This window comes from Pipistrellus hanaki (genome assembly GCF_964339955.1).
Source record: "Pipistrellus hanaki genome assembly, chromosome: 2".
Lineage (NCBI taxonomy): Eukaryota > Metazoa > Chordata > Mammalia > Chiroptera > Vespertilionidae > Pipistrellus > Pipistrellus hanaki.
Window position 1 is genome coordinate 121,327,530 of NC_140504.1, and position 26,880 is coordinate 121,354,409.

Sequence of the window (26,880 nt, forward strand, 5' to 3'; positions counted from 1 at the left end):
GCTGAAATTGTGACTGTCCCATGACAGAGGGAAAGGAGCTCTGGAGAATCTTGCTTCTGTAACTAAACGCTCCATCTTTGAAGCAATGTATGCCTCTTGCACTCTCAGGTCATTAGCCAGAGCTGGGCACAAGTTTTAGCTAAACACAGAGAGGCAGAAAGTACAGTCCTACCAGGAGCATAGAAGGAAGAACTGAAATAATGGGGAGTAACCACATACATTAACTGAATTAACTCAGTGAAATGAGAATGTCTGATTGATTGGGTATACATGTACCGTATACAGCATACCTCTTTTATAGCTGATGCTATTCTTTAATTGTACCTGGTAATGTTACTTTAAAACACAATTCAGTGAATTTTTCACTCTTTGATAATGGTACATTGTGGGTTTTTTTTTTTTTTGTGTGTGTGTGTGTGTGTGTGTGTGTTTGTGTTGGCTGTTATCATTTTTATTGGATAATCTAAGGGAAAAGAGGTCAGTGCCCCAGACTAAATAGTCTGGTATTGATGGCTTAAAACTTCTTATGGCACACTGGTTGAAAAATTGCTGACTTAGTGGGTTGAGGGGAATGGAGGCAAGTGGGGAGGGGAAGAAAGAGAGAAAAATAATTTTTTCTGTTTTCTTGATGAGAAAGCCCAGATAGACAAAAAGATGTGTCCTATGTTTAATTAAAAGTTAGTAAATAACTTTTTGCAGCAGTTTCCAGTTTGGTTACCTTTTGTTGAGTTTAGTTAGGATAGTGCCGTATATTAAGCCATTATCTTTGAAGTGTTTTTTTCCTTTGATGGTAGTGAATTGTGATTTTCTTTTTCTTTTTTAGCACATGGATTAATTGATGGACATTAAGTTTATGGAGCTACCTTTTTGTGACCTACTCCTTCTACAATTTCTAAGAAGAAAAAAGGGCCCCTGAATCAAAGAAGATGCCTCGAACTAAGCAGATTCATCCCAGAAACCTAAGAGGTAAGATTTGCTTTAAAGAGAAGTCAGGTGGCTAGTAAATCTTATAACAAAGTATTTGTTGACAGGAATGGCAGCTCATTAGATCTTGACCTTGCTTCATAGTGAGCTCCAGGAGCACTGGTTCCATTTTCTTGCTCATTTCCACTTGCCTTGCACAATTCTGGTTTCTTAGGAGCTGCTTAATAAACACTTGTTAAGTGAATTAATTGAATTTAACAAAATAACAATGCCTTCCCAACCTTTAGATGTTGGTATTAAAGTCTGAGACTTACTATCTTGTAACAGGAACCATATTTGGATTGAGAAATTTGAAATGAATAGTTGGATATTCTTTGCCATCTGGATCACAATGGATTTCTTTTACCCTTACCCCATACTTCTTTTGAGATTTATTTTTGTACTACTCTGTACGGCGGAGTAACAAGAAGTGAAGACAGCTGTAGTTGACACTAACTCAGACCATTATTTGCAGGACTTGGAGTAAAACTGACATTTTTCTTGAGGAAGCAATTGGTCAAAAATATGTATAAAATATACTTTTTATACACAGATGCAAAAATGAGTGTTTCCCCTCACCTGTGAAGAGAAATTTTAATATTAGAGAACTTAGCTTATTTTTAAAAATGTTTTGTATTATTCAAATGTGTTTTATCAAGTGGGAATAGCAGTTATCTTTTATATTTACTTTAGTAAATAAGAGTGTAGTAGTGTCAAGCAATGAACTGTTAATGCAAATAATTTCAAGCTGAGTTAAATGTCTTATAAAATATTTATTATTACAGAAAAAAAATTCTCAAGCACATACAAGGTAAAAAATGATTTTAAAATCAAACAGATGAAGTTAAAATGTTCTTGGTGAAATGAATTTGACCAGTCGCCCAGAAAGGGATAATTGAAAATGTGGTCAGTTTTGCGGCCTGCTTGGATCTGGAAACAGTGCTGTGTGCTGCCTAAGAGTACTAGAGCTCTGCTGGCAGAGGCGGCTGCCTCCGCCCAAGTTCCAATTGATGAGTATAGTACCAGTGTTTAATGAGGTGAGGAGTTAAACTGAGAACGTAAAGTGTGTGTCAAAGTCTGATTTTTCAGAGACATATAGGAAATGTTGGAATTGGTCCACATATTTGCCTTTCTCTCTCACTAGAATCTGAGCCCCAGAAAGTAGGGGCTTTCTCTCATTTATGACCGTAGGCCGGGCCTCCACAGGCGCAGGTGCCACCTGAAGTGGTAAGTGGTCGTTTGGAGGCCTGGGGCCAGCTTTTGTAATTCGTCTGCCCAGAGAGGGCTCCCCGTTCTAATATGTGCCAAGGCACCCAGGCCAGCGGGTGCTCTGGCCAGCACAGCTTGTGGCAGTTGATAGAAAAACAGATATTTGTTGAAGGAATGAATGCATGATTGATCTGGAAGTATTATTCATTTGGTCATGAGTATTAAATGTTTTTTTTATATTTAAAATACATACAGTTGACCTTTGAACAACCTGTATTTGAACAGTGTGGCTCCATTTATTTACAGAGGATTTTTTTTCCATAAGTACAGTAAATTATTTTCTCTTCTTATGATTTTAACATTTTCTTTTCTGAGCTTACTTTATTGTAAGAATATAGTATGTAGTACATATGCATACAGAATGTGTTAATCAGCTCTTTATGTTATCGGTTTTGCTTTAGTCAACAATGGTTAAGTTTTGGGAGAGTCAAAAGTTACCTGGATTTTTGACCGGGGGGGAGGAGGTGGGTCTGTGCCCCTAACTCCTGCTTTGTTCAAGGGCCAGTTGTACTTTATAATTTAAGTAACATGACTATCCTGAGAAGTGTATATTTTTAGGCCACAGACTCTTTTTCTTTCTGTTTCAAATAGGTGTACAACTCAACAGATATTTGTGGAACACTTTCATGTGCCACTGTTTTCGGTGATAGGGATAACATGGTAATCAGATTTGGGTCCTGAAAGGAGTATGGAATTGAAAGGTGGGGCGGAGGGAGGATAGGTAACCATAGAACTGTGCTACCACAGTGAGTGAAGAACAGACGGCTGTGGCACAGAGATAGGGGATCATATTTTGCCCTGGCTGTGGGGGGCCATTTTGGAATGGGGCAGGATGGTGAGTTAGGGAAGGAAAGGTATCATCTGAACTGAGAAATTGCCCAAGACACTGACAAGGTAGGGTGAGTGCATTTCATGCTGGGGTGGAAGCATTGTAATTTATTATGCTTCAATGGTATTATAGTTTTAATTCTCCATTACTAGTGCATAAGAAGTTTTATTCAGGGGAGGGGGAGGGAAGAGGAAGAGAGGTAGGAGATTGGAGTAGGAGAATTAGGAGGAGTTAGATCCTGAAGGTCCATTAAAACTGAGTCAAAATTTAGTATGTGTAGTTAAACCTTTTAATAGTAAACTTGTGGTGTTTTCAAAGTTTTCTAAGAGAACTTGAAATAAATTGGATTCTGGCCCATTAGCAAGAGTTTAGAAAGTTGCTTGAATAAGGCAGTTATGAACTATCAGTCCACTGTGTGGGGGGCTAAGGGGACAGGAGAGGAGAATAGGAAAGGGGAAAAACTCAGAGAAGTGAAATCTTTGGTAGAAACAACTCCCATATAGAGTAAGAAAACAGTGGAAATGGAAAGGGAAAGCGAGACTTTCCAGAATAAAGATCTGGAAAGAGATCAGAGTAGATGAGCACAGGACATCCAACCAAAGCCATGTTGGTGAGACCTGCAGCCTCACTAGAACCAGGGGAGGGTCACCTTGACTGGGGGTGGGGCAGACTTCATGGAAGGGAAGGTAACTGAGCCAGGTGGTTAGCTCACTGGACAGAGAAGAATGATGGAAAGTTGTTTTGGTTGGAAAAATCTGGTAAACAAAGGTAAGAAAGTGCTAAGGTGTGACTTAAAAAAAAATTTCTACTTTCCTTCTAAAAATGTGCTTGAGGACTCTCCCTAGGCACAGTTCGGTGGTTAAAGCAAGGGAAACATTAGCTACTAAAATGAATTTTTTTAGCATTTATTTTGTATGTCACTGACAGTTGGAATATCCTGTTTGTTTTGTATTACTGGTGACCCACTGCTTTGGCTTACAGTAGACCCAGCTCATCAGGTGAACTGTGAAATGGGGAGAAAGGAAACCAGAAGACAGAGCGAGTCCGTCCCAGCCAGTTTGCTGTGATGAGTGCACTGCTCGTACTGCTTACGCTGTCCCTAGAGGCTTTCCTTACACACATGGCCTCATTTTTGGCTTCCTTGGAAAATAGTCTGAGAAGTATTTGTCTTGTGTTTGGTAATTAGGTCAGTAATAGAAGATTTATACTTTAAAATTTTTTTGAGATTATAATTTATTATGTTTCAATGGTAGTTTTAATTTAAAAAATATGATTTTTGTTTGATTTATTCTTGGTTCGTCAGCTGGGCTTGGAATAATCCTTTAGATATGCAAAACCATGGGTAAACATCATGTAACTTTCTGGAATATGATTTTTACTTCAGGGAAAATATGTATACATGTGTGTATTCATATATTCAAGTAGTATGCAAGTAAAAAGTACAATATAGAGGTTGGTCCTGGAGGAGTATAGAGAACTTGCATGGATTTAAAATTTGGCATGCCCATGCTCTGCTCCCATAAGGAGATGAAGTTTATACTTCCCTGAGAGAGGTTTTTTAGTAGAAAAGCATAGGAGGAACTGTATTGTTCAAGGGAGGATGTGAATTTGGGGCATAAGTGAGAACAGTTAGACTTGATGGGCATTCTGTAGGAGTGTGGTTTGCTGAATTCTAGTCTTGTCACCCGTAGCCATATAAAACAGATGAAACCTTTGTCTTTGGTGCCTGCTCACATAATTCAGGTGGGTAGAGTTTAACACTGACATGTCCTTTATGAGGTTGGATAAGAATTTCAGAAGAGCATGAGACAAGCAGGTGGTGTTCAGAGTAAAAACTAGAGGTCTCCAGGACACACTATGTGGCAAACTGCAGGGCTGCCCATGTGTGGCTGTGGAGTGAGCAGCAGCAGTCATTCCTTACTGATCACTAGTCCCCCGCTGCCTTCCAAGTCTTTGCTTGCAGTCTTGGGTAACAGGATGGAGGACTTGGGGATTTGCAGGGGCTCCATGTCAGTCCCCTTAGATAAAGGGTTTTTTTTGTCCTGTGTCAGGCATCATTGTGAATATGTTTTAGAGCTTTGGGGGAAAAAAGGTGTTCCCTATTTTAGTTGAATTTGGGTATAGAGTTTCAAAGACTCATCTGCTTTAAGATTGGACATCAGTGTGGAAAACTAAATATTAACCTTTTGAAAAATGTATTTGAGATTTGGTGTAGTTTTTCATTTTTATTGGTCGAGTGCATTTAGCTCTGAACACATTGCAAAAACTAAAAAAAAAAAAAAAAGCTTATTTTTCTTTCACTTGAGAGGCAACTTTATTACAGTGCTAGAAGTAGCACTTAGTGTGATCAGAACATAGCCAACATCCACGTGTGGGGTCTCTGGACGCCCAGTGCCTTATAAGATGAAGTCCAAAATCCTTAGTTTGTCTGGGATAGACTTTCCATAGTTTGACCTTCATGTTCTCCAGTCTTTCTGATGAAAAGTTGTTGCCACTTCAGGAGCTTTGCATGCAAATCTAACATTGCTGTGCTTGCTCTTCTTTCTGGAAAGTCTTTCTTCCCCTTTCCATTTCCACTCTGTTTTTTACTCTGTGTGGGAGTTTTCTCTGCCAAAGAAGATTTCACTTCTCTGAGTGTTTTTCCCCCTTTCCTATTTTCTTATCCCCCTTTCATACCTCCGCCAACATGCAGTGGCCCTCCATTGCTTGTGTCTACAAGATGTCTTACTCTCCTTTTGATGTTGCATCATAATCATTTTCCTACAGGTTTATCATTTTATCTGGATACTAGTGGACCAGTGCATGAAATTCGTGCGGGAAGGGGGGTGGTGTTCCTCAGCTCAGCCTGCACCCTCTCCATTCTGGGACCTCTTGGGGGGTGGCCAACTGCCAGTTTAGGCCCAGTCCCACAGGACCTCTGGCTTTTAACCGCTCACCTGCTTGTCTGCCTGATCACTCCCAACCACTCTGCCTACCCGCTTGATCATCCCCAAATGCCCCCCATCTGCCAGCCTGCTCACTCCCAACTGCCCCTTGCCAGCCTGTTTACCTCCAACTGCCCTCCCCTGCTGGCCTGATCACACCCAATGCCCTCACCTGTTGGCCTGTTTGCCCCTAATCACCTCTGCCTCGGCCCGCCACCATGGCTTTGTCCAGAAGGTCTTCCCGTCTAATTAACATATTACCTTTTTATTAGTATAAATTATATGTCGAGACTGTTTTCATCATCTATCTGAGCACAGCAAAACAATATTTATGTTAGCTCTTTAGCAAACTATAGGGTTAAAGATTATTTCTCTTCATGAAATTTGTTTACATTTGGAACCTTGAGCGGCAAATGCTTCTTCCAGTAATTACTAGCCAGTGATTGAGAATCCTGTTACAATGCAAAATTTTAGTTGCCTGAACAGATAAACTATGTACAATAAACCCTCACACAACATCCTCAATAGGTTCTGCAACTTTAAGCAAAACTGTCTATAATGAAACTGACTTTACCATAGGTTAATTGATATAAACAAGAGTTAAGTTCCTGTAGCATTTCATCAAAGTTGTAATAAGCCCTGGCCAGTGTGGCTCAGTTGGTTGGAGTGTTGTCCCATGCACCAAATGGTCATGAGTTTGATTCCTAGGCAGGGCACATGCCCAGGTTGCAAGCTTATGGGAGGCCACGGATTCATGTTTCTAGCTCTCCCTCCTCCCCTCTCTCTAAAACCAACAAAAAAACTATCCTCCAGTGAGGATTAAACAAAAAAAAATTTGTAATAAAAAAACTTTGAATAACACGAGGTTATTCAAGGACATGCTGTAGTTATTATTTATTTTGTTTTCTATGAGCTTTTGCCATTGGATTCCTAGAGCTTATCTCTTCAGTACTTTAATTAATATAATGGTAAAGTGTTTGGCTTCAGGTTATCAGGGACTAGCTGTGTGGCTTTAGGCAAGCTGGATTGTTGGTTGCCTTGTCTGTAAACTAAAGATACTGGGTGAAGATTAGATGACATGGCAAGTAAAGCACTTGGCACAAAGCCTGACACAGGGTAAACACTCAGTATAGAGAGTAGTCACTTTCTATAAAAACTTGGTTTATGTCAAACTCTTGCGTTGCATATGCTTTGCAAAGAGGATGAGAGGAATACCTGTATAAAACTTCTATCTGCATTTTGAAGCTTCCTAAAGAACTCAGCATTGATCACTGATATATCTCTTTCTTACCCTGAGTACTCGGGGATTGGGGTTTGGAAAAAGATGATTTGGGAAGGAAAACTCATACTCATTGTGCTGCCTTCTCGATTTGTCCATCTGAGCTCATTCAGATCTTGCCTCATTTTTTGACAACATTGAATGAAGTTAAACATAATATTCTGTCTGCATCTAGTTCTCAGGAAAGTGATTGTGATTATTATTGAACTGTTATAAAAAATGTCTATATCACAATCATAGAGGGTTGAAATGAAGCGCTCTAGTACAGCGGTTGCCAACCCGTGATCTGTGGAGCCACTGATGGTCTGTGAGGTCCGAAAGGTTGCCGACCAATGCACTAGTCATCACTGTTATTTAGGTTCTGAGATGGTACCTTCCCTTCATCCTTTGGTCACCTCCTCCTGAGAAACCCAACAGAGTGTAGCACTAATTATATTAATGTGAATATATTCATTTGTTGTCAATGTGTGGGCCCACCCAGTGATTGTTTTGTAAAACCATCTACACTGAATGAAATCTTCCATTTTCTTGCTTGTTCAGTTTATGAGTAGAAGAGGATTAATTTAGATGATTTTCAGGCAGAGTTCCAGCTGTTTATGCATTATTTTTCATTTGAATATTAGGTCAGAAGTTCTATGCTGACAGCCATGAGATTTGAGAAGTCAGAACTCTTTTTCTTCTTTTTTGATGCTGATAAAAATATCCTTTATTTCTGAAGTGCACATTTTGTTTTTCCCCCCCAAGAAAAACGATTTTAAGTATAATGATGTTACATGCAATAAACATTAGAAGTCAGAACTCTTGTAGAGAAAAGAACCTCAGGGCTTATTTTAAAAAAAGTTGTATATGACTATAGCTAGAAAGGAAATAAGCAATAACTTTAAAAATGGCTTTGATGATGTAGGTGAAAAAGGGATTTGAAGTTATTAGGAGCTATCATGTAAATAGCTGATATTATTCAGTTGACAAGGATAAAAATAGGAGAAAATTTTAATATAGCAAGCTTCCCATTTTTCCCCCCCAGATAATTATTTTTCAGCTCATGTTGAGGGCTTACTTGATGCTCTTGGAATGCTTATTACGGTAACCAAATGCTTTTTTCTTTTTAAAAGCAAATCTGAAATATAATTAGAGCAATGATTTTATTTTAGAACATCTTTGTACAAAATATGTTCTAAATTATAGGAGGTATAATAGTACCTCACCGTAAAGTAGAAAAAAAGCATAATGTGCATAAAATCTCCTATCATATACATATGTTTTTAAGCACCATAATTAGAATGTAATGTAATTTGAACAAGTCTGGGTTAAAGTTGACTGTGTTATGTGAAAAACATTTTATGAATACATTAAGTGCCTTGTAATACCATGAGCCATTATTCATATTCATTATAGCATAGAAACTTTCTTTTCAATATTCCAGCCAGTCTTTCAGAAGGAAGGCCTTGACCGTTAGGCTTATGGTATAGCATTGCATTCATTCTGACTTTTTTTTAACTTTAAGATGAAAAGTTTTCAGAAAGTTCTTAGAAATTTTCTATGATGAATTTTGTTCTAGAAAATATTCTATGGCTATGCTGCCATGAAAATATATTAAAAAATATATAGTGATAAAATAGTTGGCTACAATGTAATTAGAATAGCAGTTGCTAAGTATGAAACTGCTTTATTGATGCAAAGCTTGATTTTTGTGGTACTTAGGTGCTTATATACACATAATATTTCTGGATGCCTGTATGATTAGAGTGTGAATTTACTCAAATATACTTGTTTTGCATTTTGAAATACGTTTATATGTTCTTCGCATCTAACTCAGGTTGGCAGGTAAGGAAAAAGATGAGATCATCATATAACTGCTTAATAGTTATAGTATCCAAATAGAAATAGATAAACATAAAATTGGGGCAGTGTTTGATAGTTTAAATAAAAATGAACTGAACTGATAGGTAGATAAATGATGCCAGTGTACCAGGGAGTTTTCTCTATGATGCTAGTGCCTTACATGCTTCTCCAAAAGAATGACTCAGGTTTTACATCCGGGAAGGACAACCTTGGAGGTCATTTAGTTCCTCTTCCTCACTACAGATAAGAAAGTTGGCCAGAGATGTTTAGGTGAATTGATTTTGAGCAACTTTTTTGTATTTTGTTTGAGATGGTATTTATGGAATGGTCTTTAGAATTACAAAAATCATATTGCTTTCCAAAGGATTGGTTTATTGTAGGCTGGTGGCAAGAGGAAAGTTGTGTTATGTTATTTTTATGGCAATGGAAAGAGCAAAGCTGTTCACAGGTGTGTGCACTAGGCCATATTCAAAGTGCTTTTTTCATATTTGCTCATTTAATACTAAAAACCATGTGAGATAAGGATTATTATTGATTCAATTTTTTCAACATGGGGATGAGGCAAGGGGAGGTTACTACTTGCCCAGGTTCCCACAGCTAGGTGTCTCTGGTGCCTTTGCTTGGAATTATTAAGCTTATACTTGTTAATATTGCCAGTAGAAAGAGCTTTCCTGATTCATAAGAGCCGGAAATGCTCTTCATCCCACTTATGAATTAAAGCTTGTCAAACATGGCACCTATGAGCTGAGATTACTTACTAAGGGGGTCTGAATTTGAAGGACTCTCTCACCCTCCCCCACCCCTGTTATGCCTTTAATTGTTGGAATTCCATTTCAGAGTTGTGTATATATACATTACTCTAAGTTGAATTTGCTGTTGTAGACAATCAAGGGAATTTCCAAGCTCTTCAAGAGAGAGAAAATAGTTGTTCCATCATGTTTGCTTACCTGTTTGCTCAGTAATGTATAGTTGAAAGTAGAGATGTCTTGTTTGAAGTGGAGAATGGCAGAAATGTGAGCCTCAGCATAACAGTTGAAACTTGGGACACAAAGACTTAGAAACTATTTCTAGGAAAATTGATATGAAAACATTAAAAATTCTAAATAAAATTATAGAAGAGAACATCTTATAATTTTCCTCATGCAGTAAGTACAGAATATAGAAAAAGTGTACTATTTTAAATATGTGTGGACTCTTCCAGATTTCAGATGTAGATAAAGGGCAAGTGAAGAACTACTTTTAAGGGATCAGATTAGATTTTATTAATCTTCCATTTTAATTGTACAAACAATGAACATGCTAATATACTCTTACAAATAAAACCTCATACGTGCCTCTAAGAGTTTTTAATATGTCTCTAAACACATGAAGGAGATATAAGGGCAATATAAAGCAATAAATATATAATTTCATATTAACATGGTAATGCAATATAGGATTCTCAAAGGAACAATGGAGGAAAAAAGAAAAAAGAAAAAAAGCCAAACTGGGTGGGGTAAAAGCAATCAGAAAATACTTGGAGGTATTAATGTTTTCTCAGTGAACACCTGCATAAAGTAGAGTTTTGAGATGGGTTTTTAAAGAAAGAAAGGATAGATTGGCAGAGAGAATAAGTTGTTCTGAGACTTAGGCAGAAGAAAGAATGGAGGGAAATCACATAGAAGTGGCTGTTGGTCTAGTTTGCTTGATTAGAATGGATTTCTCAATGACCTTGAAACTTTTAAGGAAGAGGAAAGGAAATCTTATGTTTGATATGTGTAAGTTTTATTTGTGACATTTATAAAATTACTAAGTTGAATTCTTTTATATTAGGTTGAGTATTTACAGAAGAAATGTCAGAGACCAGGAACTTTCTTATAATCCTTTGAAATTAAAAAACGACCTCCCCACAGAGGGTTTTTAGAGCAGTGAAACTACTCTGTATGATGCTATAATGGGGATATATGTCATTATACATTTGTCCAAACCCATAGAATGTACAGCACCAACAGTGAACCCTGATGTAAATACAGACTCTGGATGATGACATTTTGATGTATGTTCATCAGTTGTAACAAATATATCACTCTGGTGGAAGATGCTGATAGTGGGGGAGGCCATGCACGTGTGGGGGAAGGAATATATGAGACATTTCTGTGCATTCCTCTCAACGGTTCTGTGAACCTAAAACCACCCTGCAAAATAAAGTATATTTAAAAAAACAAAACAGTAACACCTCCATGTTGAGTGAGTATGTTTTGTTGATAGTCAGGAAATAGGATAGTATGTTGAAAGAATGAGGCAGTCTCTGTTTTTTTTGTTTTTTGTTTTTTTTTCTTCCAGAAAAACCATCTTCCTACATAAGAAAAGAACAGCAAAAGAGTACTATATAACCTGGAGCAAATTACTTGAATTTAGTTTCTTGTTGGGAACAAGGGGCAGGGGTTGGAAGCTAGGTTATATTGATCTGTAATTTTCTTTTTAGTTTTAAATAGCTGTTATTGTAGGACAGGGTCAGCAAACTACAGTCTACTTGTTGAATCTGGTCTTCCACCTGTTTTTATAAAAACAGTTTTATTGGAATGCAGCCACGCCCATTCATTTACATGTTGTCTAGGCTGCTATAGAGGCAGAGTTCAGTGGTTGCAAGTGGCTGGGCAAAGCCTAGAATTTTTACTTTCCTAACATTTTACAGAAAGAGTTTACTGACTTCTTCTAGGAAAATGAGGAGAATTGGATTACTCATTTAAAAACAGTTTTATGTTTGGGAATAAGTAAGAAAGCTCCATCTTTCTGCAGAGGACACTGTAGGAATGAAATGCAGGGGAACCTGGGGCTATTGCTCTAGTATGTGAGCCTCTGCTGCCTGCCAAGCATGACAAAGGAATCCGGTTTGTTTGGGAAGAAGTCCCTTGGCTTGTGGTTCTAAAGTGAAGGGAGAACCTTAGAGGTTGATTTGGTCTCACCAGAAAAATTAATGCCAAGATTGTGGGTCCCCACCGAAAGGCCTAGTTGTCAGGGAGCTTGCTGTTACCTCAGATAGAGTGCTGACCTTTTTATAATTTATCCCTCCCCCCTCCCCCCCAGATTTAAATCACAGTGACAGAAAAATATTGCAAGCAGTGGTTTACAATGCTGTACACCAAACAGCTTGTGAAGGATTTTTCTCCAGGAAAATGGAGCCGTCTTTGAGGGCAGTGCCTTCTAAAACATGCTTCCTCAGAGGCAGCCCTGTCGTTGCGAGCTATGAGTGTTCTGAGAGCAGGACCATGACCAAGGGATAGTCCATCTGAGTGACAACTGCTACTAACTCATCAGTTTGAACTTAGGTTTTTGGGAACATGATTACATTTCTAGTATGTCTGAATTCTCTATTTCCTACAATACTTTCTTTAATCTCCAAGTAATTCTTTGTTGCTTGTGGTTTGGGTTGCGTGATGAGAGCAAGTAGAAAAAGGGATATTTTTATGTTCTGGTTTTATTTTACTTTATTTTTAAGTTTATGTTAAGGATAGGCTTGATTGAGTTCATGGTAACTAAGTATTTTGAGAAATACTTTTAAAAGCAATGTTAGTTCTGTACAGACACATGGGGGAACATTAGTCTCTGTAGTTTGATACATGGCAGTGTTAGCATGGCTCAGAAGTGCTATGAGACTCAGTAACTGTTAACATGCTTCCTTTCTCCGTGAAAGGAGAGTCCATTGTGGTTATGAAGTGAGGTGAAAACAAAGGGCCACTCTGGCCACAACTATTCAGTTAGCCTGTATAAGCAGATGTGTGACTGCATGGCAGAGGGGTTAAATGCATTATTTGGCCTTTTCTATGTTGATATTTAAGTTAATGCATTATGTTTAGATGGAATTAATGTCATGTAAGTGATGTGTTAACAATGTGAATAGCATTTACATGAGCATCTTGGATGAGCTAGAGTTTGCATTAAATTTGTATTTGGTGATATGCTCTTCCAAGAAGAAGTGGATTGCCTTTTTCAGTCTTCAGACAATAATTATTGCCTGAGTCAAATCATTGCACAATATTTTTTTTTCTCTTACAGCTTTGTTAAGATATAGTTTACATGCAATGAAATTTAACCCATTGTAAGTGTACAGTTCAATGCTATTTAGTTAGATTATAGCATTGTGTAGGCTTTAACACAATCCGGTTTTAGAATATGCCCATCATTCCTAACATTTCTCTGAGTTTGTTAATAGTCAATCCTCACTGTCATTGCTGGCCCTGGCAACTGCTGATTTGCTTTTTGGCTTTTTATTTTTAACTAGAGGCCCAGTGCATGAAATTCATGCATGGAGTGAGGTGTCCCTCAGCCTGGCCCTGGCCTTCTCACAATCTGGGACCCCTCAGGTAGGATCTCTTGGCCTGGCCTACCATCAGGGCCTATCAAGACTTTTCTTCCTCTGGCTGCTGGCACCTGGCCCCACCTCCACCATTGCTTGCCATCTGTGCGGTATTGCCACTCCTTCCCCCTCCACTGGTTGCCTCCCTCTTATAGCGACAAGCATGGCCTGTGACTGCTTGGCTGGCCTGGACCTCCCTCTGTGGGGTGATTGATGGTGGGGGCCCCCAGATTGATTGCCCCGCAGAAGGAGGCCCCACCCACCTGTCACAGCACTGCCAGCTGGGTGGCCTGGGCCTCCCTCTGTGAGGCGATTGTGGGGTGATGGTGGGGCCCTGCCAACCAGTTGCATTGCACCTGCCTTGGCTGGCTTGATGCCAGTGCGTGTCAATAGTATTGTCATCCGAAAGGTCATCCGGACATTTGTTCTGCTGTGTTGTTGTGTAGATTTGCATATTAGGCTTTTATTATTATAGATATATTTTTTTAAATGAATTATTCATTACTATCATTCTTTTCTTTTTAAAGTAATTCTTTATTAAACATCTGAATGATTTTGGGTTTGGGCTACTAAGAATAATGTAACCAATCATGTCCAAGGCTGCAGTTAGCTGGATATTCTATAAATGTCACGTAGGTCAAGTTGGTTGTTTACATCTGTTTTACCTGATATAATTATGAAATTCTAGCTCTCTTAGGGTTGCTGTTTGCATGGCATATCTTTCCCTACCCTTTTCCTTTGAAGCAATGGCTTGCTTCCTATGCACAGAATGCTGTTGGAATAGGTCTTTTATCCAGTCTGACAATTTGTCTTTTCATTGGGGTGTTTATTCCTTTTACATTAATGTAATTATTGTTGTTGGATTTGTGTCTGCTATTTTATTATTTTCTTTTACTTTTTATTTTATATTTTAATTTTTTTAAATTAAATTTATTAGGGTAACATTGGTTAATAAGATCATTCAAGTTTCAAGTGATATGTTTATTGCATTGTATGTCTATCACCCAAAGTCAAATTATCTTTCATCACCCTATCTTTGACCTCTTTTACCCTTTACCTCTCACTACCCCCTTTCCTCTGGTACCTTCTGTACTATTATCTATTTCTTGAGTTTCAGTTTTATATCCCACATATGAATGAAATAATATGCTTCTTAAGTTTTTTCTAACTGACTTATTTTGCTTAGTATAATATTCTCAAGGCCCCCCATGTTGTCTCAAATGGCAGTATTTCATCGTTTCTTATTATGGCTGAGTAGTAGTCCATAGTATGTATTTACTACATCTTTATCCAAATTATCTATTGAAGGACACTTCGGTTGTCTCCATGTCTTAGCCACCTTGAATAATGCTGCAGTGAACATAAGTGTGCATATGTCATTCTGAATACATTTTTTTTTTGGGGGGGGGGGAGATTGCTGGTTCACATGGTAACTCAGTTCTTAATTTTTTCAGCAACCTCCATACTGTTTACCATAGTGGCTGAACCAGTTTACATTCCCACCCACCCTTTCTTCACAGCCACTCCAGTACTTGTTAATACTTGTCTTGTTGATAATAGCCATTCTAACTGGTGTGAGATAGTATTTCATTGTAGTTTTGATTTGCATTTCCCTTATAGCTAGTGAAGTTGAGCATCTTTTCATAAATCTGATGGCCATTTGTATGACCTTTTGGGAGAAGTTTCTGTTCAGTTCCTCTGCCCATTTTTAATTGGATTGTTCGTTTGGTATTGAGTTGTATGTGTTCTTTAGAAATTAACCCTTTCTCAGAGCTGTCATTTGGAAATACCTTCTCCCATTTGGTTGGTTGCTTTGTTTGTTTTGTTGTGAAGAAGCTTTTGAGTTTGATATAGTCCTATTCATTTGTTTTTGCCTTCCCTTGCCTTTGGGTCAAATTCAAAAATATGCTCTACTATCTCTTTTTTATTTGCCTTATACTTTTGTTCATCTGTATGTTACTTCTTCCTTTTGTGTTCATTTTCTTATTATATAATTTTGATTTCTGTGTTGATTTTTTAAAAAAATATATATTTTATTGATTTTGTACAGAGAGGAATGAAGAGAGATAGAGAGTTAGAAACATCGATGAGAGAGAGTCATCGATCAGCTGCCTCTTGCACACCCTCTACTGGGGATATGCCCACAACCAAGGTACATGTCCTTGACCTGAATTGAACCCAGGACACTTCAGTCCCCAAGCCAACGCCCTGTCCACTGAACCAAACCGGTCTCGGCTGATTTCTGTGTTGCTTTTATTATTTTTGCTATACTTTTGAGTAATTTTCTTAGTGATTACGAAGTGTAATATGTACCTTAGTTGTTTATTATCTACTAGCTGAATGCTGAATGATACTAGCAGAACTCTGGTAAAATATACAAACTTTGTCCCAGTTTGTCTCTTTTTCTTTTCCTTTTTAAAAAAAAAATATATTTTATTGATTTTTCACAGAGAGGAGGAGAGAGGGATAGAGAGCTAGAAACGTCCATAAGAGAGAAACATCGACCAGCTGCCTCTTGCACAGGGGATGTGCCCACAACCAAGGTACATGCCCTTGTCCGGAATTGAACCTGGGACCTTTCAGTCTGCAGACCGACGCTCTACCACTGAGCCAAACAGGTTTCGGCTGTCTCTTTTTCTTTTCCTTTAAGATATTTTTATTGATTTCAGATAGGAAGGGAGAGGGAAAGAGAGATAGAAACATCAATGATGAGAGAGAATCATTGATTGGCTGCTTCCTGCCTGCCCCCTATTGGGGTTCGAGCTGGGCATGTGCACTTGATCGGAATCAAACCCTTTGGATCACAGGCTGACGCTCTATCCACTGAGCCAAATAATCTATGGCAGTTTGTCTCTTTTTCTTTTCCCTTCCTTTATGCAATTTATTGTCATATATGTTTGATCCTTGTATGTTTTAAACCTAGCTCTATACACAATTATTAAATTATGCAATCTTATGTTTTCTAAAGAGTTTGAGAAGAAATGAGAAAAATATTAAGAGTCTTCTTTTTGTTGTTGTTAATCCCCACCTGAGCATATTTTTTTGTTTTTCATTGCTTTTCATAGAAAGTAGAAGGGAGGAAAGGGAAGGAGAGAGTGGGAAAGGGAGAGAGAGAGAGAAAAAAAAAACAAACATCGATGTGAGGCTGGTTGCCTTCTGCATGTGCCCCAACCGGGATCAGAGAGTGAACCCGCAACTCAGGGATGTGCCCTTGACCGGGAATTGAACCTGGGACTTCAGTGTGTGGGCCGACACTAACTACCGAGCAACACCAGCCAGGGCTTAATAGTGTCTAATATCTAACTAAATATTTACCTTTTCTAGTACTTACTTTCTTCTTGTGGATTCAAGTTAATCATGTCTCATGAAGGACTTTGTGTAGCATTTCTGGTAAGGCACATTTTCTAGTAACATATTCTCTTTTAAAAAACTTGATGGAATGTCTTTTTTCCTCTCTTCAGTTTTGAAGAGTAGTTTTTGGTTATCCAATTCTTGACTGATAATCCCCCTCCCATATCTCTTTCAGCACTGTGGTCATTTCATTGCTTCTGGCCTTCATTGTTTATGAGGAGAAGCCAGCTGTTTACAATGTTCTTCTCTGTGTATGATGAATTTTGTTGTTGTTTGTTGCTTTCAAGTTTTTCTCTTCGTCATTGAGCAGTTTGAAAACTATGTATTTAGGTGTGTATCTCTTTGTATTTAACCCATTTTGAGTTTTGTTTAACTTTTTGGATAATAAAGATTAGTTATTTTGCTTCTTATCAAATTTGGGAAATTTTAGGCCATTATATTTGATGTATTTTTGGCACTTCTTTCTCTTCTCTATTGCAAATATGTTGGTAAGTTTGATGTTGTTTTACAGCTCTCTGAGGCTCTGTTAATTTTTCTTTGATCTTTTTTCCCCCCTCTGTTCCTTGGATTGCTTAAACTCCATTGAGCTATCATCAATTGTACTTATTTTTTCTTGTGTTTTTTATTTGTTTTCTTGTTGCTTTTAAGCCTAGCTTTTTAGGGTTCACCGTTGACGAAGCATAGTTTTTGTTCAGCCAAAGATTGGTCAGAGGTTGACTTCAAGTCAGTAAAACTTTCCCTCTCTGCTAATGGGTCCACGTGTGGATTTGGTGAGCACATTCATATTTCAGGCACTTTCATGTCTGCTGTGTCTTTTACCTTTAGCTGGACCCCCTGGCATCATCTTTGTGTATGTAGATGCGATCTTTGTCAGCAAGGGATGTAGATGGTATGAGCCCCTCTGGTGTATGTGATGAATGTGCAGAATTCTAGTCAACCTGGGATATCTATAGAGAGTTTTTCTAGGGCACTATGGCTGTCTCACCTCCCAGACTCCCTGTTGAAATATGGCTAGTCTCCTGGTCTCTTGCTTTTAACAAGTCTTCAGCGTCAGGCTAGCAGAACCTCTAGCCTTTGTGTTTTCTTGTTGCTGGGATTGACACTTTAAGGGACAGTGCTCCATTTCTAGTGAGCCTGGCCCGGCAGTGAAGCTGTTAGTATTCTCTGCTCAGCCCGTTCAGTTAAATTATTACACTTGATGGAGCTGGCAGCAAGGGAATGGAAGCAGCCTCACGCAGTAGTGCAATAGGTTTGTTTTGTGCTGATCTTACCTGAAGTTCATGGAAAAGCACAGCTCATGATTTGTGTATGGCTTGGGTTGATTTTCAGACTGCTAAGCTGGTCGTTTGTGAGTTTTGTCTAACATAAGTAGACAAAACATCCTTGATTTGCCATTGCCACATTTTCTCTGAAGGTATTCTGAGCATCCTTTTGGCAGGCACCATCCTGGACAGGCCTGAGAACATCAAACTGCACAGTGTATTTGGACAAGCTTCTTACTGAGGACTGCTCATAGGGGCCATCATTTTGGCCCCAAATCTAGTTAGTTATTTTTTAAAAGATAAAAAGTAAGATGATTGTGCTTTCAGAATATTGTTGCAGCCATTATTGATATTTTCAATTCATACTACTTATACTGATAACTTTTATACCCAAGCTTCTGTTGTTAAAAGTGTGATTTAATGGGGGAAAAAGGCAAGCAAGGATTTTTGAGTTCGGAGTTGTGGAATTGGAATTGAATTTTGATTCCACAACTAACTAGATCTGTCAGTTGCAGGTTATTTGATCCCTCCAAGTCTATGCTTCCTCACCTTTATTTTTATTTATTTATTTATTTAAATATATTTTATTGATTTTGTACAGAGAGGAAGAGTAAGGGATAGAGAGTTAGAAACATCAATGAGAGAGAATCATCGATCAGCTGCCTCTTGCACACCCCCTACTGGGGATGTGCCCACAGCTAAGGTACATGCCCTTGACCGGAATCGAACCTGGGACCTTTCAGTCCGCAGGCCGACGCTCTATCCACTGAGCCAAACCGGTTTCGGCTGCTTCCTCACCTTAAATTGTGAATAAGAATATCTACCTGGGCTTATTGTGAAGAATAAATAGAACATAGATATAATACCAGGTATGTAGTAGGTATTCAGTAAATGGTAGTATAGCTACCCAACATGTTGTGGTTGGGAATATAGTTTTGGTAACTTTTTCTTTATCAGATTATCTACTTCTTGCTTTACCTAGCTTTGCTTTTAAGTTTTCTTTTCTTTTTATAGAATAATCTTGGTACTTTGTATAGAATTGAAGGATACACTGTATTTTTCTCAGAGTTCATTTTGGTTCAATGCTCTTTCCAGATATCCCAGTGTTGCCAATATTTTATAGTTATTTTGTTTCTAAAATCTAAATTTTATGTTGTTATAAGTGACAATGAAACTTTTTATGGCCACTTTATGGTGAATGAGCTCATATATACAGCGAAACCCTGAATAAAGTTTGGTTACAATGTTGATGAGAACTTAACTCTTGTTTATATCTATTAGTCTATAGTAACATTGGTTTAATAGCATCCTTTGCTTAAAGTCTCAGAACCTATTGATGATGTGAAGTGATTTACTGTGTATAAGATTGTCTTATGGGAAGATCTATAAACTGAAAGAACAATAGTAGTTCATTATCTAGACAATTCAGGACATGATTGGAAGAGTCAAAACAAGGTCTCTTGTAGAGATAAATATATATTTTTTTAAACATTAAGTCTATATAATGGCTTGTCTAAAAGAGGAGAGCATATCAAAATAGGCTAGACTTGGTTGCTATAGTTAGTTCAATTTGTATTAGACAGTTTGGATCATCTGCCACAGAGTGGCTTACAATAGAGATATAGAGAGCTTCTTGGGTCTTGCTGGACCAGAGCTCACTTTGGTCGACCTTGGAAGTTCTGTCCCATGATATTTAAATTAATGTGGAGGAACTGGTAACTTGAGTTACTTCAGGTTCTAATGTCATTTTTTGTTTTAGAGAGGATATGATTGTGGCAATTCAGGTCCTCATAATAATCATCATACTTTTTCATATGATTCTTAGAACTGAGAAGTTAACTATTCCTCTTAACATTTTACTTAACTTTAGCAAATACTTTATGCCAAAATATTTTATATTTTTTATTACATTTTTAAAATCAAATTTTTAGACACTGCCTTTTCTTTTTTTTAGAATCCTTTAATTTCTTCTAAAGAATGTGTTTGTTGTAGATAATGTGCTTATCAAAAGTAATTCTTGAAAATAAAGTACTTGGATAGCTATAAATTTCACAATATTGACATTGCAGAATCTAGACATACAGAAAATGGGGATTCAGAACTTCTTTATGATGAAGTGAACTCAGGAAGTTGCTGGTTACATGGTGGATGGGATTATGCAGATGTTTTACAGGCAGTCAACCTGCACTGCAGTTGGAGTTGCAGCCCTGTGCTATCTAGAATGAGGTCTGTTTTAACAACTCATACATGACAACCCTAACAAACATGATACAGCCACAGTTCTATAGTTCAGTAACAGATTTTGTAAATGGCCTTTTATCACCTGCATTTGTTGCAAAAATGAAGTGTGGAGTTATAATGTGCATATCATTTCAATGAAATATTGATACAAGTCTATCTCTTGAGACAGGTCTATTGCAGGTTTTATAAAATGATTACTTTTCCTCCCTTAGGCTTTCAAAACCATAGTTTTGGCAATGATATTTTTGGCAGTATCTATGATAAATTTTTAAAAAGAATTTTATTAAATGAAGTAAGGATTTAGACTTTTCTGTGTAGATTGGATAGTTTTTCTTGCGCACTCAGGAAAACTGTGCAAGGCTTCAAGCCCTTTGAGTGCTGTGGAGGATGCCAAAGTGACTGTGGCAGAAATGCCATCCTCAAGGCATGCTGTTTAATAGGAGTGGTGAGACAAGCTCCTGACCATTACACATACAAAGTGGTAAGTCTCATGGGGCAACTAGAGCTGCCAGGAGAGATTGAGAAGGGAAGTAGTGCTTTCTGATTCAATGTGAAAGCTACTCTCAAACCCCAAGAATTCTATTTACTTTCTTTGTCGAATTGAACTAATTTTCGGAGTCCCCATTTTAGTGTGTAAAACCTACACACACACACACACACACACACACACACACACACACACACACACACACTTTTTTAAAAAAAAATAATTTCCCTTCATTTTGGGAGTCCGGAGGAGAAGAAAGAGGAATTCAGTGGTGAGAGACTTGGCTAAGAGTAGCTTGGACAATTTGTGTGGTTTCTCCATTTGAGGGTTGGGCTAGGCTCCATGTGGCATCTGACCTAACATGTCACTGGAAAAGCCCTGTAAGTACAGGATCTCAACAAAAATATCCTGGAAAAAAACACGAGTAAGCTCAGGGGTTGGACACGTTAGATCTGGAAAAAATACCATTTGTGCGAATCAAGACCTTGCTACCAAATGTATGAAGAACTACTGACACCTCATGGATGTGAAAATTATTAATTTTAGTGATATAAAGTATATAAGCACATACAGCAGAGTCTGTCTATGAATGAGTACATATACTATATGGTCTTGGCTCAGGTTGATCCGAGAATTTAATCTGAGAAAGTGAAAGCTGTTCATCATGTGTTCAAGATATTTGAAAAATAAAGTTGGAATATGTCCAGTTGAACAGCTAAATTTTTCCAAATGTATTCATATCTGTTCTATAGAATTCTGCTAATAGGACTTACTGAAGTGAAAACAAGCATTTAAATAATTCATTATTCTTTTCAAATTTATATACATTATTGTTTTAGGAAAGAATTATGATCATGCTCTTCTCTTTTTTAATATATATTTTTTATTGATTTCAGAGAGGAAGGGAGAGAGAGAGAGATAGAAACATCAGTAATGAGAGAGAATCACTGATAGACTGCTTCCTGCATAATCCCCACTGGGGATGTAGCCACAATCCAGGTATGTCCCCTGACTAGAAATAGAACCATGACCTCCTGGTTCATAGGTCGATGCTCAACTACTGCGCCATACTGGTCGGGCTCTTTTATTTTTTAGCGATATAATAAGAACAGTTCAGAGACATGGAGTATCAGGATCCATTGGTAGGTATATCGAAATAAATGCAATTATAATGAAAAAAATTGCACATAGTTTATTTTACTTTTCATGTATCCCTTGTTCTGTGGTCTCGTGTGTATACCAGTAAAATTGGTTGTTTCCAAAATCTATCTGGTAATGGGAATTTATTTTCTAATATTTATAATTTTGGAATTGCTCTTATACATGCATTAACATGCACACATAAATAGGGAAGGATCATTTAAAAACAATGTTGGGATTACCTGCGTAGGTGGCTTAGGGGGTAAAGTACTGAAACTTTAACCCATAAGTTAAAATAAAATTTAAAGAAAATATATATATATATATATATATATATATATATATATATATATGAGAGAGAGAGAGAGAGAAAGAGAGAGCGAGAGCGAGAGCGAGAGAGAGAGAGAGAGAGAGAGAGAGAGAGAGAGAGAAAGAGAGAGAGAGAATCAAAATGTAGGAAAAAAAGTAGAAAATGTAAAAGAACATTCAGACCACTGGAGAGCTTCCTCTCTTAGATATAGAGTTAGAATGCAGAAATAAAAATGTATCTCACACTGGATAGATGAAATTAATATTAAAAAGATAGCTTATTCTAATATATGAGAAGATATAATAGGTAAATAGATAAAGGAAATTATACATGGTGAACTAATATATGGAAAAATTACTCTTAGTAATAAAATGTGAAAATGGGAACAGTGTGGAGATAACAATTTTTATTCACCAATGCATTTGACACTTATTTTTACAACAATTATCCTGAGGTTGTGTGGAACAGTGTAGTCATTTGTTGTTGATGACATGAAGCTCTGTACCCCTGTATGCAGATATTTTATTTCTTGAAATGTATCCCAAAGAAATAATTAGTGACAAAATGATATTTGCCCAGAGATATTCACTTTAGTGTTATCTTAGTAGCAAGATAATGCCCTTTAAATTATAATAGTAAATTGGTCCTCTGTACCAACAGACTTTTAAAATAGTTTTTGAGATCCTGTGGAAATGTGAAAGATGATTGTTATAGTTAAAATATATGTGTAGTATAGAATGTATAATTATATGGTCTTTGTGGAAATGCTTTTGTTGGGTGGCAGCAGTATGAGAATTTTAAATTATTTTAGACATTGAGCATTTGCTAAGTGACTCTTTAGTCTAATTCATCACACTGTGTTTTGAGCACTGCTCTCGAACCCAGGGATGTGAAGCTTCTTAGGTGATTTTATATGGCAGATAGATGGATACTTAAAGAGCTAACAACATTTTAGAAGAGTGGCTTTCCAGAGACGAGGATATGTGAGTGGGGTCTTCGAGAAGATCAGAAGTTGGCCAGATCATCTGGGAGGATCATCTGAGCAGAGGCGAGATGTGTGAGTTTGGGGGATGTGTGTAGTTACAGGACCTTCTTATTCCCAGGGTGAATTTAACAGAGAGGAGTTGGATAGAGTGGGTGGTGAAGACCAGGTCATAGAGGGTGTATATACAATTTAAAGGATAGAAAAGGACTGTCTTATTTTCACCTCATGCAGCTTCCCTTCTTCTTTCATAGTATAGTACACATTATTGGTCTTGTTAGTTGTGCTCTGTTATTATAATTGTTGAACAGTTCTGGTTGTCTGGCTATTTAGCAAACGCAAATGAAGTGCACAGAATCAAAACACACTTATTTGTATACATTTGTGTATTTGCGATAGTGGTCATTCATATATTGATTGTCTTGAGGCTGTACATGAATCAGTGGCAAAAATTAAATGTTCTTGACTCCTGATCTATTAAACTAGTCCTTTCTGCATTTTATTGCTGAGATGTAGGTTATGGCTGAATATGAACACACAGGGTGGGGCAGAAGTAGGTTTACAGTTGTGAGTATGCAAAACACAGATTTTATTATTTTACTGTTATTTATTAATTTTATTATTTTCCATATGAACAACTATAAACCTACGTTTGCCCCACCTTGTATTTATGGATAATACAGTTTTATGTGGTTGGAAACAACTCTTATTGGATATTGTAGGAAAGTATCCTGTGTATATACCATGTTTTTATGTGTATAAGGCACTATTTTTTTCTAAAATTGTTAGACTGAAAATCAAGGGGCGTCTTATACGCGGAAGTCAGCCGAGGAGGGAGCTGCGCTGGTGCATAGCTGCCCATACCTTGTCAAATAGGCTTCATCCAATCAGGAGCCTCATTGTTACTGATACCAGCAGATGCTGTAATTGGAGGTGGAGGTGCAGAGTGTGCAGATGCAGCAGGGACGGGAGTGTTCTGATCCCATAAAGATGTCAAAAAATAAACAGATAAAATACCAGTAAGCGATTGTCTTACTTTGCAAAATTCAAACGGAACATAATTAATCAGCTGTGCATGGAAATAGAGATGCAGAGAGATAATTTTGATCTCCTCTCACTGAGTGTAAGATCAGACAGTGGAGAAAACAGGAAGAACAACTCCTTAAGATGAAAAAAAAAAGAGAAAGATAAAAAGAAGGCTTTAAAAGTAAAACCAGCAAAATGTTTAAAATACGGATTTCTTAAGTTTGGGTTGGAAAAGTTGGGGGTGAGGGGTGTCTTATGCATGGGGTGTTTTATACACGGGATGTCTTATAACACGGAAAAATATGGTAAGAGGTTGTAGTGAGTATTATTTTCTTTAAATTCTCTAACATTATAAAATCTAAATGATAAGTCCTACCATTTATTGTTTGTTTTTAAAGCATGCTATATAGGAACAAATAAGAAACATGGTTTATCTCTTAGGACATTATACCATGTACTGTGCTTTAATGCTTTGATCTATCAATGTCCTTTCTATTGAAAGCAAATAACAGTAGTCACTAGATGCCTTCCCTCATAAAGAAGCAGAGGTAACACAATTTCTCAAATGTATTTTTTAATGTTTGAGAACTGTATTTTGGTGTAATTGGTTTTTTTATTTTTTTTTTATTGTACATGTTTTAGGCATTTAATAAAAACACTCTTTAAGAGGACCATAGATTTTACCAGATTGCAGAGACAAATATAGCATACACAGAAAGTTAAGAACATTCCCCCCTCTTCACTCTATCCCCCAAACCATAAAGCTGGGAAAGGAACAGACTATCATGAATTTTAGAAATTAACAGAGTTTTGAATCTCTACTCTGCTTCTTAAGAGCTATGTGGATGAAGCTTTTAACTTCTGACCCTCATTGTCTGTTATAAAATGACTAAGATATATCCATCATTGGTTTGTGATGAGGATTATTAGTAAAACATATGCTATATTTAATATACTTAGTAGAATAACTGGCATATAAAATAAAGTTTGTTACCTCTGGGTCCTAACTCTCACCAGAAACTAGCAGTGTGTCTTTGGGCAAATTATTTATCATTTCTTGCTCTTTGTCATATATTTATCTGAACTGAAAGGATTTAGGCTTATTTTTATTTTAGTTAAAGGAATTCTGAGATAATTTTGAAAATTAGGGTTGCCTTTTTCAAATTGGAATGCTTGGTCATAGGGAGTATTGATATATTTGTGCTCATGTAGCATCCCTAAAGGGAAGAAGACACAGACCTGCTCTGGTGATTAAAAAAAAATAAAAAATGCTTATATCCTATTGTTGGGCATTGTGCTTTGTTTCTATGACACTTAGCTTTTCTTTACCAGTTTTCTTTCATTAAATGTTTGCCAGTCCTTTGGTTAAAACCATGCCGGTTGTGTCAATACCAGCTAGAGCCATATGAAAGCTACCCTGATAAACAAGCCTCTTTGGGGTGGCTTATAGGAATCCTGCTTAAATTCTGATAACAATATTCTGCATTTGTGTGGTCATCCTGTCTCCCTTACCTTCATTTTCCAATAGCCCTTTAAATCTCATTGTATCCATTGGCTCCAAGTTAGGAAGAGGGCCATAGGATTGGTTGATTGGAGATGAGAGGCTTATAATAAACTGGAAATTTGTGATTGCAAAGAGTAGAAAATAGACTCTGCCTCAGAAAAGGAATTCATTGGAAGTATAGTGGATAGCTCACATAATGACCAACACAAGTGAACATCTATTTTAAAAGACAGATATGAAGCTGTTTGTGCCACTAAAACATGCAGCGTCTTGGCAAGGAGCACTATTGGATCTTGAGCAGCCTGTGGTGGGGAGCACCAGCCCTCTGAGTGATCTGCCATGGGTACAGTGTGCTGGAGCACCCACTGGTTGCCTGAACACACCCTGTGGCCAGACTTCAGGGAGGGAGAGCATCTGGCCTTGTGGCTCTGGGGGGAGAGGAAACAGGGCTTGGCTGCCCACTAGGATACCCCAAGTAGTGGATTTTCTAACTCTGGAGTAAGGATTCAGATTCTGGGCAGCTAAGAGGAAATATAAACCAAAGGAAAGATGAATATTTTCTATTGCTGAATGCAGGAGTTGTTGAAAGTACTTATTTGCTTGTTTGAATGTGCACCTGCTGTGAGTATGCATGCAGTGGCCTGCTTTGGATAGGAGGGGACCCAGGGCTTTCATCAGGGTCCTAAGAGGACTTTTGATCCAAGAAGACCTAAGAAATGCTCTGTAATAAAGAGATTTAACTGTGTTTGAATCTTTGCTTTTCCACCAGGTGGTGCAAATCCTTTATGATGTTCACAGAAGATAATTCTCTTAGAAGATAAAAAAATTAAATAATTTTTTTCTTTTAAGAAATTAGTTCTTTCACAAAGCAAAGAATCATTGATCTGATTCTTTTCTTTCTAAAGAAATGTGTGGATTTATATAGCTTCTTAAATGTTCAATATTGATTTAAATTGCCCATAGATTTGAGACTACCACAGTATTTTGTTCTTTCTAGAAACAAACTATAGACAACTGGGGAAAAGTAGTGTGTTTAGCATACTGATTGTTCAATGTTCTTTATGAATGAAGCAAAAAACATTCAATTTTTATAACGTTTTGCTCAATGCAGAAAACTTGTGTGAATTGAATTTTT

The 26,880-nt window shown here is 37.4% G+C and overlaps 1 protein-coding gene across 7 annotated transcripts in view; it reads left to right on the forward strand.

Moving 5' to 3' along the window:
• Positions 1-26,880, forward strand: part of HIVEP1 (HIVEP zinc finger 1) — a 145,997-nt gene that overhangs the window by 6,087 nt on the left and 113,030 nt on the right. For all 7 annotated transcript variants that reach the window (XM_084872699.1, XM_084872694.1, XM_084872700.1 and 4 more), the window contains exon 2: positions 824-966. Coding sequence is in view for 6 of the 7 variants with exons in the window: in XM_084872694.1 (XP_084728820.1) it covers positions 927-966 (40 nt within the window). In the remaining variant the exon portion in view is untranslated. The remainder of the gene's footprint in view (positions 1-823; positions 967-26,880) is intronic.